The 13,194-nt window shown below is 53.1% G+C and overlaps 1 protein-coding gene across 2 annotated transcripts; it reads right to left on the minus strand.

The window, feature by feature from the left end:
* Nucleotides 1–8,263: 8,263 nt before the first annotated feature.
* CHRAC1 (chromatin accessibility complex subunit 1) lies at nucleotides 8,264–12,314 on the minus strand. 2 transcript variants are annotated; one of them, XM_075415214.1, is made up of 4 exons: nucleotides 12,166–12,248; nucleotides 11,081–11,329; nucleotides 10,295–10,421; nucleotides 8,264–9,319 (listed from the first exon to the last, which is right to left on the minus strand). In XM_075415214.1, the coding sequence occupies exons 2-4, from the start codon at nucleotides 11,195–11,197 to the stop codon at nucleotides 9,174–9,176; spliced, it is 390 nt and encodes a 129-aa protein (XP_075271329.1). In that variant the 5' UTR covers nucleotides 11,198–11,329; nucleotides 12,166–12,248; the 3' UTR covers nucleotides 8,264–9,173. The 2 variants fall into 2 exon arrangements, with proteins under 2 accessions (XP_075271329.1, XP_075271328.1); XM_075415213.1 differs by lacking the exon at nucleotides 11,081–11,329 and having other exon boundaries at nucleotides 12,166–12,314.
* Between the last annotated feature and the right edge of the window lie 880 nt (nucleotides 12,315–13,194).

Raw genomic sequence — 13,194 nt, forward strand, 5'->3', positions numbered from 1 at the left:
CTGCAGTTCCTTGTGCACGGTGAGGCTGTTTTTTTCATGAGCACACAGTGGGGCGTAATCATGGCCTCAATAATTTTCCCCAGCGAGCAGAGAAGCGCGGTGGGCGGCCGTCTCACGCGTGAGGACCTGCTGAATGCTGCCACACAGAGAAATGCCGGGACAGGGCTCAGAAGTCCCGGTGTACCATGCAAATAGCCGTTACTTTGCAGCATTGGTGCAGTGTTTTTTTCTCCCTGCTGGAGGTCAGAATCAAATCTAACGTGACTGATCGCTCTCGTGAGACCCCAGCTGGAGTCCGGCATCCAGCTCTGGAGCCCCCAACATAGGAAGGACATGGATGTGTTGGTGTGGGTCCAGAGGAGGGCACGAAGATGATCCGAGGGCTGGAGCACCTCTGCTGTGAGAACAGGCTGAGGGAGTTGGGGCTGTTCAGCCTGGAGAAGAGAAGGCTCCAGGGTGTCCTCATAGCAGCCTGCCAGTCCCTGAAGGGGCCTACAGGAAGGATGGAGAGGGGCTTTTCACAAGGGTGTGTAGTGATAGGACAAGGGGGAACGGCTCTAAACCAAAAGAGGGCAGATTTAGATTAGATGTTAGGAAGAAATTGTTCACCATGAGGGTGGTGAGGCCCTGGCACAGGTTGCCCAGAGAAGCTGTGGCTGCCCCCTCCCTGGCAGTGTTCAAGGCCAGGTTGGATGGAGCTCTGAGCAACCTGGTCTAGTGGAAGGTGTCCCTCCTCATGGCAGGGGGGTTGGAACCAGATGATCTTTCAGGTCCCTTCCAACCCAAACCATTCTGTGATTCTATGACCGCTTGGTCTGTAGCTCGGGAACAGTCGTTAAGGGCCCCGGTGGCAGAGGGGAGATCGTACTGGAGCAGAGATGTTTACACTATACCGAATCCTGCTCTGTCAAATCGTCGTCCGAGTTGGAATGTGCTGGGCCAGAGGATTTTTCTGTGATGAGAAAAGATCTCTGTTGCCTGAAAGCCAAGAAGTTCTCCCAGTCCCATCGCCTTCCCTTCCCTTCCACCGCGCAGATGCAGTTCAGGTGTTCCCGTGGGCACTCGCCTGCTCTGTGCCCCGATTTCCAGAGGCAACGTGTGCAGCTTTTAACTGCCTTACGAGTGAATCCTGAAATTATTTAGGGAAGGTCAGCGTGCTGGAGACCACTTGCCTGAAATGCAACCTTCTCGACATTAGCATTCCTGCAGCGATCAGTTTTTAAGTGGAAAAGAAGTCAGCACTTGATGTTTGCTATAAAGGGTCAAGTGAAGGGGGCTGTCGAGAAGAATGGCATGTATGCTGCGGAGCTCCTGCCAGGACCCAACCCTGCAAACAGAGATTTATTTCAATAATATGAAATAAAGTCCCAGCAGTCCCTTCCATTTCAGGCAGAGCTTTATTTTTTCCCTTGTTTTCGAAATACTGCTTTGAGTTGGACGTGGGTTTGCTCTGCGTCAAGCTCTTGGGGAGAACAAATCCCACTTACTGGTTTTGATGGCAACAAGCTTGGCAGCTGCAAGGCCTTGGAGATGGCTGTGGCAAATTCTGGCACCTCTGAAGTCCCCCATCAAGGCCTCTGGCTGAATGAATCCAGAGGGGCGTTCAAGTTCTTGTGGCCTCCCTAATTGACAGAATATCTTCATCATCCCGCAGGAAACTTCTAAGAGGGATGAAATATGGTAATTTATACTCAGTAACCACAGCTCTTATGTCATTTTTGCAAGCTTAGGAAGCTTCATCTCCTTTGAGCAGCCTTGGGGTAGGGAGGATCTCACAAGCGAGTATTGAGGCGGGGGAAAAAAAGAAATATGTATACAATAAGAGATTCATCCTGGAGGTGTCCCCTGGGCTGTGTTCTGCTGTCTAAAATCCCTGAACACCTTAAACAAGGCACAATAACCCTGGTGGTACCACCAGCTTCGTGCCTTGCATCTGGCTTCCTCGCAGCGCAGGAACATTCAGCAACTGCAGCCTCTGAAAACTTAAGCAAATCAATGGGTCTGGTAAGCAAAGCTGGCTGCTTTCCACTGCAAAACCCTGGTTAGGATGCCTGTCATTTTGTTGAGATTTAGCTGTTTATGGTGACACTTCCCATACTGGATATGGATAGGTCTTGATCACAGCTTGCCAGTACCTGAAGGAAGGTTGACGTTGGCATCATGGACTTTCCTGTTCCTCCTTTGGGTGCAGGAAGAGGCTGTGTCAGCCCAGGCCGTGGTGGTTGAAGCACTCGCAGTTTTGATGCACGGTCCTTGAGCAGTAAGCTCCTCGCCTGGAAGGTTGGCAGGAGGAAAAAAAGCCCTTCAGAGTCAGCAGGGGCAGTCGTGCCAAAGCAGAGGGCTCTCAGAGGCCCAAGCTGTGCATCATCTGCCTGAGAACTGCTACAGCACTGGAGAGCTGGGTGCTGGTGGGGGAAAAAAACATGAGCTGTACAGGGAGCAGTCTGAGACAACCAATTTTGATCTACCTGGGCTTTAGTAAGGCCTTTGACACTGTTCCCCACAGCATCCTCCTGGAGAAACTAGCTGCCCATGGTTTGGAAGGGTGTACTCTCTGCTGGATAAAGAACTGGGTGAATGGCCGAGCGCAGAGAGTGATGGAGAATGGAGTTAAATCCAGGAGGTGGTCGGTCACAGGTGGTGTTCCCCAGGGCTCAGTTTTGGGGCCAGTCTTGTTTAACATCTTTATCAGTGATCTGGATGAGGGGATTGAGTGCTCCTTCAGTGAGTTTGCAGATGACACCAAGCTGGGCAGGAGTGTCGATCTGCTTGAGGGTAGGAAGGCTCTGTAGAGGGATCTGGACAGACTGGATTGATGGGCCAAGGCCAACTGTATGAGGTTCAACAAGGCCAAGTGTCGGGTCCTGCACTTGGGTCACAACAACCCCATGCAACGCTACAGGCTTGGGGAGGCGTCTCTGGAGAGCTGCCCAGTGGAAAAGGACCTGGGGGTACTGGTCGACAGCTGGCTGAACATGAGCCAGCACTGTGCCCAGGTGGCCAAGAAGGCCAACGGCATCCTGACTTGGATCAGGAATGGTGTGGCCAGCAGGAGTAGGGAGGTGATCGTGCCACTGTGCTCAGCACTGGTGAGGCTGCACTTTGAGTACTGTGTTCAGTTTTGGGCCCCTCACTCCAAGAAGGACATTGAGGTGCTGGAGCGTGTCCAGAGAAGGGCAACGAGGCTGGTGAGGGGTCTGGAGAACAAGTCTTATGAGGAGCGGCTGAGGGAACTGGGGCTGTTTAGTCTGGAGAAGAGGAGTCTGAGGGGAGACCTTATTGCTCTCTGCATCTACCTGAAAGGAGGTTGTAGTGAGGCAGGTGTTGGTCTCTTCTCCCAAGTAACCAGCGACAGGATGAGAGGCAATGGCCTCAAGTTGTGCCAGGGGAGGTTTAGATTGGATATTAGGAAAACATTCTTTCCTGAAAGAGTGGTCAGGCATTGGAACAGGCTGCCCAGGGCAGTGGTGGAGTCCCCATCCCTGGAGGTGTTCAAAAACCGTGTAGATGTGGCACTTCAGGACATGGTTTAGCAGGCATGGTGGTGTTGGGTTGATGGTTGGACCTGATGATCTTAGAGGCCTTTTCCAACCTTAATGATTCTATTCTATTTTTTCTGGCTTTCCTGGTTGTTTCAGCTGCAGACTTCAGTGGCTGCTCGGCACATCACCCAGTTGCAGAGTAAGACACAGGCTCCAGGCTTTGTTTTGTTCGAATGCCCCTCAGTTACTTTTGGACCAGCCTGAAGAAGTTCATGTGAGATGACGTGGTTTGTAGCTGGAGCCTGGTAATCGCTTGTGAGTGTGGCTTTTGATTTACTGCGAGGGATAACAGTGGGCTGCGGCCATCTTACACTGGCGTCCCACTGTACTGGTCAGTCTGTTCGCACCTCTGAGCTCACCTGAAATGTGTTTCCTTTGCTGTGTAGCCCAGTGTTCGTGTGTTCTTTCGGCACTACTGGCTGTGGAGGGTTGACCTGGGGGCAGATGTGTCCCCACTGCTCGCTCCCTCACTTCCCCAGGACCAAGGCAGAGAACAGGAGGAGCCATCTCCTGGGTGAGGTACGGACAGGAGGTCCCTGGCCAGCCCGGTCACTGTCATGGGCAGCCCAGGCTTGACGGGGGGAAAATTATGTAACTGACTGCCAAATGAAACAGAGCTCTGCGGGGAGAAACAAACACTACGACAACATCTCACCGTGCCCTTCCCCCCTTCCCCCCTTCCCCCCCCCCCCGCCTCCTCCCCCCGCGGGGCGCAGGGCTGGGGCTGGGGGCTGCGGTCAGTCCCTCCCAGCCCCTCTCGGCCGCTCCTCCCTCCTCCCCCGGCTCCCCGCTCCAGCGCGGGCCCTGCCCCGGGCTGCAGCCCTTCAGGGCCAACCGGCTCCTGCCCGGGCTCTCCCCGGCCGCAGCTCCTGCAGGAAATATCCCCCGGCTGCGGCCTGGGGCCCTCCCCGGGCTGCGGGGGGGGGCTCTGCTCCAGCGGGCTCTCTCCAGGGCTGCCGGGGAGCCCTGCTCCGGGCCGGCAGCCCCTGCTGCCCTCCTCCTCCTCCTCCGGCCTCGGGCTGCCTCTGCTGCTGCTCCCTCCTGGGCTTCCTCCTCCTCTGCCTCGGCCGCCTTTGGCCCTTTCCCAGCCCTGCTCCCCTGTGCTTTTTCTCCTCGCGGTGTCTTTCAGCCGACGTTCAAAGCCACCGGTTGTGTAGAGCAGCACCCTCGAAACCCCCCCATCTCTGCTTGCTCCCGCTCCCCAGGTGCCGCAGCGCTTTGCAGCCTGGCTACGGGGGGAAAACGGCTCCCAGGGCCAACGTGAGGACACGGCTCACACCCCGGCTCTTCCCAAGCGGTTGTCTTGTCCAGCCTGGAGAAGGCTGAGAGGGGACCTTATAAATGCCTATAAATATCTCAAGGGTGGGTGTTAGGAGGATGGGGCCAAGCTCTTTCCAGTGGTGCCCAGCGACAGGACAAGGGACAACGGGCACAAACTGAAGCAGAGGAAGTTCCAGCTGAACATGAGGAAGAACTTCTTCCCTCTGAGGGTGACGGATCCCTGGAACAGGCTGCCCGGGAAGATTGTGGAGTCTCCTTCTCTGGAGATATTCAAGACCTGCCTGGATGCAGTCCTGTGCAGCCTGCTGTAGGTGACCCTGCTTCTGCAGGAGGGTTGGACTAGATGACCCACAGAGGTCCCTTCCAACCCCTACCATTCTGTGATTCTGTGAAGCAGTTGGGCTCAGCTCAGGGCAGAAAGGCCCCGTTCCCTGCTGCTGCGAGCGCAGCCGGGCTGCCGGCCGGTGAAGTGTGGCAGTTTGCTGGGTTGGGCTACTTGGGGCCAGGGATATCTCTGCCAGTTGTGAGCACAGCCCAGGTACCTGGATAATGTGGTCAAGCACCGCACTGGCCTCTCACCGCAGCGGCAGAATTCCCCCGCTTCAGCTGACCCTCACAGGACTGGCCACGACCGGTGACTTCCCAGTAAACACCTTTTGTCTTCGGTCCCAGAACACCAGCGCTCCCAGCTGTGTCAGCGCCGGCACACGGTACCAGCTCGTGGTGGACAGTTTCTGCCCTGGACGCGTTTGCTGATCGCACTGAGACGTTCTCCCTCCCAGGCTGAGGGGGTAGCACTCCACAGAGCAGGGACTAAGGGATGAGGTGAGGATTTCTTTTTTATTTAAGGTGTCTGAGAGCAGCGTTGCTGTCACCTACCAAACGTCAGCATTGACAAGCTGAGTGGCGGCTGAAGTGCCAAAATCCCAGGAATGATCACCTCCTGCAGATTACGAACGGTGGGAGATGCTTCCTTGGGGCTGGTGGCTGTTTTGGCACCTTTCAGCAATGTTGTCCTTCATCAGCTACACCCGGCTCCAGGACTGGCTTTAAAAAATAAATCCCTTTTCAGAGGGTTCTGCATAACAGACAGCTGGGTTGGCTCCGCAAACAGAACTGGTGGTGGGAAACACCAGGTCTAAAACTAAGCAGAACTGCAATTTCTATAAACACTCCTACCCTAAAACTTACCAACCCTGATGTTTTTACCTCAAACTACACGTGACCAGCACAAAGACCTCCTTGCCAGGGCTGTCTGAGGTCGCTGCATTCTTCGGTTGTGCCCCACCTGACGGCACCGTGGGCCCGGTGATGCTTGGCCTGAGTTGTAGTATGAGCGCGTTCAACAACGGCGACGCCAGCCCTGGGATCGGGCTGCTCTGCTGCGACTCTTCAACGCAAACAGTGTGGTGGCCCCCACAGTAATTTATCTTGTTGCCTTCTGCCCTGCTCACGCTACGAAATTACCATCTAATTTTGTGCTAGAGCACAAGTAGCTTTTTTTTTTCCCCAAAAAATGCTGTCAAGCTGCAGACTCACCAGGTGCTGAGCGATGCCACACCACTTCCACCCCCTCCTGCCTCCCCAGCCAGTCAGCGTTCAGCCCTCCGTTTTCACGCACTTTTAATAACAGTATTTTTGAAAAAAGCAAAACAACCCTTTCAACAATAGTGCAGTCCTGCGTACCCATTTGGGAGTTTCTCTCGAGATAAAGCGTCCCTTACTGCTCACTGCAGCATTCCTGATACAGTGCCATTCCGATTTATGGTAACGTTGGGAAAATTTTTTATAGCGAAACATACTTTGACCTTTTAAAATAGTAAGAGCATTTCTCGCGTGGCTCTGTAGCTTTACTCTCTGACCTGCCTAACCCCATTTTTACATTGTCGGAACAAAATCTGGAGCTGCCAGAGCTTTCTGCCTCGTGGTTGAAGAGCAGCCCGGTGTATTGTTTGTGCCTTCAGCCCCAGAGAAGCTGTCAGCACCATCCTGACAGGGAGGATGGTGTTTCCTGGTGACTCTTTACCATGCCCTCCCCATTGGGGGGGCCTTTGAGCCCTCTCTCCTCCCGATGGACTCAGGGCAGGTTGCTGCCCAGCTTTTTGGAGTGGGAGGTTTTCTTCCGTAGTAACGTTCCCATGCTTACTCGGGGCATTCGTCCCAGCACGGGAGAGGTTTTGGTCACTTCTCTCTCACTCTGACCACAGCACTGTGCGAGCATTCGTTGCGTAGCAGCAGAGACCGCTGGTTAACACAGCCAAGACTCCCTCAGTGTAACCAAGGTGATGGTTGTTGACCATAAACATGAACAGTGCTGCTATGTTCCTGGTACAACCTGACTCACCTGGACATTAGGACGGAGGGTCTATTCTCTAGGTAACTATTAATGCGAACCATAGCAGGTAATTGTGTTTTTGTCAAGAGAAATGATGCAGTGGGACACAGCTGCAGCAGGCATGCGAGGAATCCGCTAACACAGCAACTCCCTGCAATGTACCATAGAGGGTGGAGCGGAGTGGAGACTCCATGGCCATGCTCCATGATGATAAAGCAGGAAGAAATGGTCCTCTAGAACTGATAAGCAGCTCGTCTGGCCTCTGAACCAACAGGTTTTCGAAACCTGGCCAAAGTGCTACCCTCTCATGAACTTTGCTCATTTTAATATCACTTTAATACCAAAACACACCTCCACCCCAAAGGCTACCTGCCTCCGAGGTGCGACCACCCCTTTGAGTCTGCGCTCTCCATTTTCTGTGAACTATACCTTTAAACGTGAAGCGAGAGAAGTTTACACCAATCGCCAAAGAGAATAATATTGAATATGCATAAATGAAATAATATTGCCCAGTGACAGGACAAGGGGCAACGGGCATAAACTGAAGCACAGGAAGTTCCATCTGAACATGAGGAAGAACTTCTTCCCTCTGAGGGTGACGGAGCACTGGCACAGGCTGCCCAGGGAGGTTGTGGAGTCTCCATCTCTGGAGACATTCAAGACCTGCCTGGACAAGGTCCTGTGCAGCCTGCTGTAGGTGATCCTGCTTTGGCAGGGGGGCTGGACTAGATGACCCACAGAGGTCCCTTCCAACCCCTACCATTCTGTGATTCTGTGAAATAAATATGTATATTTTTGATCTATATAAACTGCAAGGAAAAGGTATGAAGTATGCACGTTCGGTGGAATTATCCCTCGTGCATCCAGCGCTGCAATAAAGAATGCCTGCCTTTTAACACTACATTGGTGTCACGAGGTTTTATTGCCAGATTTTCGGTGACAAAAGCAGGCCAGATCGAGTAAGTCTCGCTGATGGAGAGTACTCCGAGCATCACTCAGCCCTCTGTCCCCCTTTCCTTCCTGGGAAGAACGGGAGCACGCTAGGCTTGTGCGCTGATCCGGTATGTGGCTGCGGCTGGAAAGAACTACAGAAAGTCTCTGCATCAACAGTTTTTATACAAAACATTTATTTTAAAAAGTTGCATATAAAGTTCTACACAGGACAGTTACCATTTCTATAGTAAAAAAAAAAACCAAAAAAACAAACTCTGAAAACAAAACTAAATGAAAAATCCAGCTCTGTCGCTCACATGCTACAAGGGCTGATTGTTCTTGACTGTCCACACCTAACAGACTTCAGTGCGCATTTCGGGAGAACACCACGGACAAACTGCAGAAGCAGAGTTCGTTGAAGGTTCCAGATATGCATATTTACACCGTTATCTAACACATTTACCACACCGCAGCCGCAGATCCACGTTAGCTCTCGGAATGGACCTCCTCCTCTACCCTGTTCCGGTGCCGACGTGGCTCTTCAGGCCGCGTCACAGAAGCGGCTGTTTTTACCGGAGACTTTTTCAATGGCCTTGGTCCACTGCTAACGCCCTAGCGCTGTTCCAGGGAACCGGAGCAGGGCTCACTCGGTTACCAGCTCCCCAAGGAGAAGGCTGAGGGCAGAAGATGCTGCTTGAAACACCTCCCCTCGCCTCACCTTCCACTCTGAGGAGAAACAGCCTGGGGAAGGACTCCTTTCTAGTCAGAGGGCGAAAGAGTTTTTGGACTGAAAGCTGCCCGTAAAAATTCTTAAATTCGGATAATGATTGTCTGAAGAAGTAATTTTAAGTCATCTGAGCAAGTTCTGCTGTCAGATTTACATTAGCTCTTCTTACGCCGCTGCGTTTGTGAGGGAAGAATTCCACTCTTCAGTAAGTCTAAATTTCAATTTCTAAACTTCTTAAAGCAAAAGCAGATGGCTCAGTATATAAATATATCCAGCATCTGGATTCTCAGTCACAAAAATAACATCCTTTATACAACAGAAAATGGATCAACTATGAAGCAATTCTCCGTTGGTCTTAGGAGCCAACATCTTCGTCAACGGTTTCATCTTCATCCTCTTCCTCCTCATCCTCTTCATCATCTTCCCGCACTTCTCCGTCTCGCTTCTCTTTTTCAAGCATTTTTAGGTATTTGCTAGCTAGGATCTTCTTTGGCAAGATATCTGGAAGGTAAAATTCTTTCTTTTATAGTCAGCTTGAATACTTATATGGCCTCATTAATACTGCTGCATCCATGCCGCTAATGAAGTTGAAAAGAGGCTTCGTTAAAAACATTGTTATTTCAGGGAATAACCAGAGAAGTCAGTCTGGCCTATACAGCTGTCAGACTAAGAGGGAATTACCCGATTATGGTACAGGTAACCAAAGATAATGACTGTGTGTTTTATGACTGATGACTGGCAAGTGTCTTCACTAACTGCTCATGTATATTATTTATTTGATGTAAAACAGAGCGCTCAGCTGCCTTAGACCGATTCACCAAGCCAGCGACCCCACTTACGTCCTGTAGAAACAGTTTGCCTGCATTAAAGTAAGATACTTGTTCAGGGCACTAATGATAGACCCGGATCAAAGCAAAACTGCACGCTCTGAATGTGTGTCCACGGGGAACCCACAGAAAGACTGGGCTAAGGGCATCTTATTCTTGACCTATATCCTACACCAATACTTCTCTGAGCTGTTACAACAAAAATCCAAGTATCGGTAAAAAGCGTGTGGGCACACATACACGTGTGTACATACACATAAAAAAGGAAGGAGGAACTGGATGATGAGTCACTGTGAGAACCAAGATTTACAGCTTTACATGGGTAATTTTGGGGCCACATAACTTCTCACACAAAGATGTACAGCCATGTTGTTTTATAGGCTGAAAGCTTTCAGATGGAGTTGCTGGAATTTAAGAAATGCTTAAGGCAACGCGCTGAGAACTAATTAGTCTTGCGTAATCTTGAAGCACCATGAAAATCCCCATTCACAAAGAAATGTTTTCAGTGATGTAGTTTATGAGTTCCAGCTGAATGTTATACAGGAGATTAATGACCAGCAGGAGAACTGTGTCCTCACAAAACAATTCGGTAAGAGCAAGATTTCATTTTACAAACTACATACTGGATTTACCATCACGCTATAGATACCTGCAAGGAACTGAAAGGTCTCACACTCTTCTGCAGTATGAGACAGGTCGCTGTAAGTCAGAGCATTCTTCTCCTTGCCTCTGCCATGTTTGTAGGAGTATGTAGCCAAATACTGAACAAAAAGCTCCTAAAAAATTAAAACAAAAGCAAATAATCAAACTATGAATTCACACATATAGTTGGCAGCACTTTTCTTTAATCTATGTGACACAAATGCTGCATTTCAGTGTGCATATACTGGACACTTTCAGGAGACAACCCCACGCAATTCTACAGGCTTGGGGAGGAGTGGCTGGAGAGCTGCCTGGAGGAAAAGGACCTGGGGGTGTTGGTCGACAGCCGGCTGAACATGAGGCAGCAGTGTGCCCAGGTGGCCAAGAAGGCCAACGGCATCCTGGCTTGGATCAGGAATGGTGTGGCCAGCAGGAGTAGGAGGTGATCGTGCCCCTGTACTCAGCACTGGTGAGGCCACACCTGGAGTCCTGTGTTCAGTTTTGGGCCCCTCATTACAAGAAGGGCATTGAGGGGCTGTAGCGTGTCCAGAGAAGGGCAACGAGGCTGGTGAGGGGTCTGGAGAACAAGTCTTACGAGGAGTAGATGAGGGAACTGGGGCTGTTTAGTCTGGAGGAGGCTGAGGGGAGACCTTATTGCTCTCTACCTGAAAGGAGGTTGTAGTGAGGCAGGTGTTGGTCTCTTCTCCCAAGTAACTAGTGATAGGATGAGAGGCAATGGCCTCAACTTGTGCCAGGGGAGGTTTAGATCGAATATTAGGAAAAATTTCCTTACTGAAAGAGCAGTCAGGCATTGGAACAGGCTGCCCAGGGCAGTGGTGGAGTCCCCATCCCTGGAGGGGGTTCCAAAAACGTGTGGATGTGGCACTCCAGGACATGGTTTAGCAGGCATGGTGGTGCTGGACTTGATGATCTTGGAGGTCTTTTCCAAGCTCTGACTCTATGAGAGACCCACTTATTTCGGAAGAGTTCACGGTCAGGATCCAGTGCCATCCCCTCAGAGCACCGACTGCAGGCTCGGGTTCTGAATCACAGAATCACAGAATGTTCGGGGTTGGAAGGGACCTCTGTGGGTCATCCAGTCCAACCCTCCTGCCGAAGCAGGGTCACCTACAGCAGGCTGCACAGGACCTCATCCAGGCGGGTCTTGAATATCTCCAGAGAAGGAGACTCCACAGCCTCCCTGGGCAGCCTGTTCCAGTGCTCTGTCACCCTCAGAGGGAAGAAGTTCTTCCTCATGTTCACCTGGAACTTCCTGTGCCTCAGTTTGTGCCCGTTGCCCCTTGTCCTGTCGCTGGGCACCACTGAAAAGAGCTTGGCCCCATCCTCCTGACACCCACCCTTCAGATATTTGTAAGAATTTATTAGGTCCCCTCGCAGCCTTCTCTTCTTCAGGCTGAACAAGCCCAGCTCCCTCAGCCTTTCCTCGTAGGGGAGATGCTCCGGTCCCCTCATCATCCTTGTAGCCCTCCTCTGGACTCTCTCCAGTAGCTCCTCATCTTTCTTTAACTGGGGAGCTTTTTCTGGTACGTAAATGAACCTGTGCTCCTCCACAACGCTTCCCGCAGCCCAGCAGCTGACACCTGGGCTCCGCAAGCCGCAGGGCACCACTCCCCGGGGGTAACTCACCCCCCTGACACCGGTGGGAGGAAGAAGGCCGCAGCCCCGCTCCGGCACGGCGGGAGCCCGCAGCCCGATGGCCGCCGAGCGCCAGGCGCGGGGAGGAGGGGAGGGAGGCGCGGCCAGAGCCGCTCGCTGGGGCCCAGCTCGGCGCTGACGCTGCGGGGCCGCAGGGAGGCAGAGGCCCGGTACCGGAGCGGGGCCGGCCAGGAGGGAAGGGAGGGGGGGGGGAGCCGGTACCGTGGCTTTCGCGGTGAGGAACAGCGCGTCCTGGTTGATGCTGGAGACCTCCGGCGAGCTCTTCATGATCACGCGGATACGCGACAGGGGCAGCGACACCAGACGGTTCTCGCCGCCGCTCAACCTCGCCGCCATCTTTCCTCCTCCCCCCCTCCCCTTCCCCCGGCCGGCTCCGGCCCTTCACCCCCAGCCCGGCGAGAAGTGGGCGGCCTCCGCCGCACGGCCCGCTGGGAGCTGTAGTCTCCGGCCGCCGCACGGCCCGCTGGGAGCTGTAGTCTGCGGCCGCCGGCGGGACCAGCAGCGCCCTCAGAGCCGCGCGCTCCTCCCCTCCCCGCCGCGGGACTACAAGTCCCAGGGTGCACCGCGCCCCCTCGCCGGCTCTCACGTGCCCCCTGGCGGCGGTCCCAGGGTGCGCCGGGCGCTCTGAGGAGCTGCCGGCTGCCTCGCTGTGGGCCTTAGCCCCAGGCTGACACCGCGTTTTGGGAGCTTGTGTTTAATGGCAAATAGGCTTATCCTCTGCATATTCCAACTACAGGCCAGTGGCTACGAAATTGTTACCTCAAAACTGAAATTACAGGCTGCTAAATACCTCCTGCTGCTGTCATACAGCAAGAGGGAATGCTGTCTGGTAACCCTGAGGCTGGTCGGAGGTATGCTGAGGTGTGGAGGGCGCATGAAGCTATGAAGTGATTTGACACAACACTGGGAGGAGTGGTGGATACACCAGCAGGCTGTGCTGCCGTTCAGCGAGATCTGGACAGGCTGGAGAGTTGGGCAGAGAGGAACCTGAGGAGGTTCAACAAAGGCAAATGCAAGGTCCTGCACCTGGGGAGGAACAACCCCATGCACCAGTACAGGCTTGGGGCAGACCTGCTGGAGAGCAGCTCTGTGGAGAGGGACCTGGGTGTCCTGGTGGGTGACAAATTCACCATGAGCCAGCAGTGTGCCCTGGCTGCCAAGAAGGCCAATGGGATCCTGGGGTGCATTAGGAGGAGTGTGGCCAGCAGGTCGAGGGAGGTTCTCCTCCCC

Source organism: Opisthocomus hoazin, chromosome 3, assembly GCF_030867145.1.
Source record: "Opisthocomus hoazin isolate bOpiHoa1 chromosome 3, bOpiHoa1.hap1, whole genome shotgun sequence".
Lineage (NCBI taxonomy): Eukaryota > Metazoa > Chordata > Aves > Opisthocomiformes > Opisthocomidae > Opisthocomus > Opisthocomus hoazin.

What these genes read in the sequence shown, in the direction of transcription:
- CHRAC1 (XM_075415213.1), bottom strand. Translation starts at nt 12,300, where the DNA reads ATGGCGGCGAGGTTGAGCGGCGGCGAGAACCGTCTGGTGTCGCTGCCC. An exon ending in TCCTCACCGCGAAAGCCACG is followed by an intron (nt 10,422 to 12,165) that starts GTACCGGCTCCC and finishes TTAATTTTTTAG; the next exon opens with GAGCTTTTTGTTCAGTATTT. An exon ending in GACCTTTCAGTTCCTTGCAG is followed by an intron (nt 9,320 to 10,294) that starts GTATCTATAGCG and finishes TTTACCTTCCAG; the next exon opens with ATATCTTGCCAAAGAAGATC.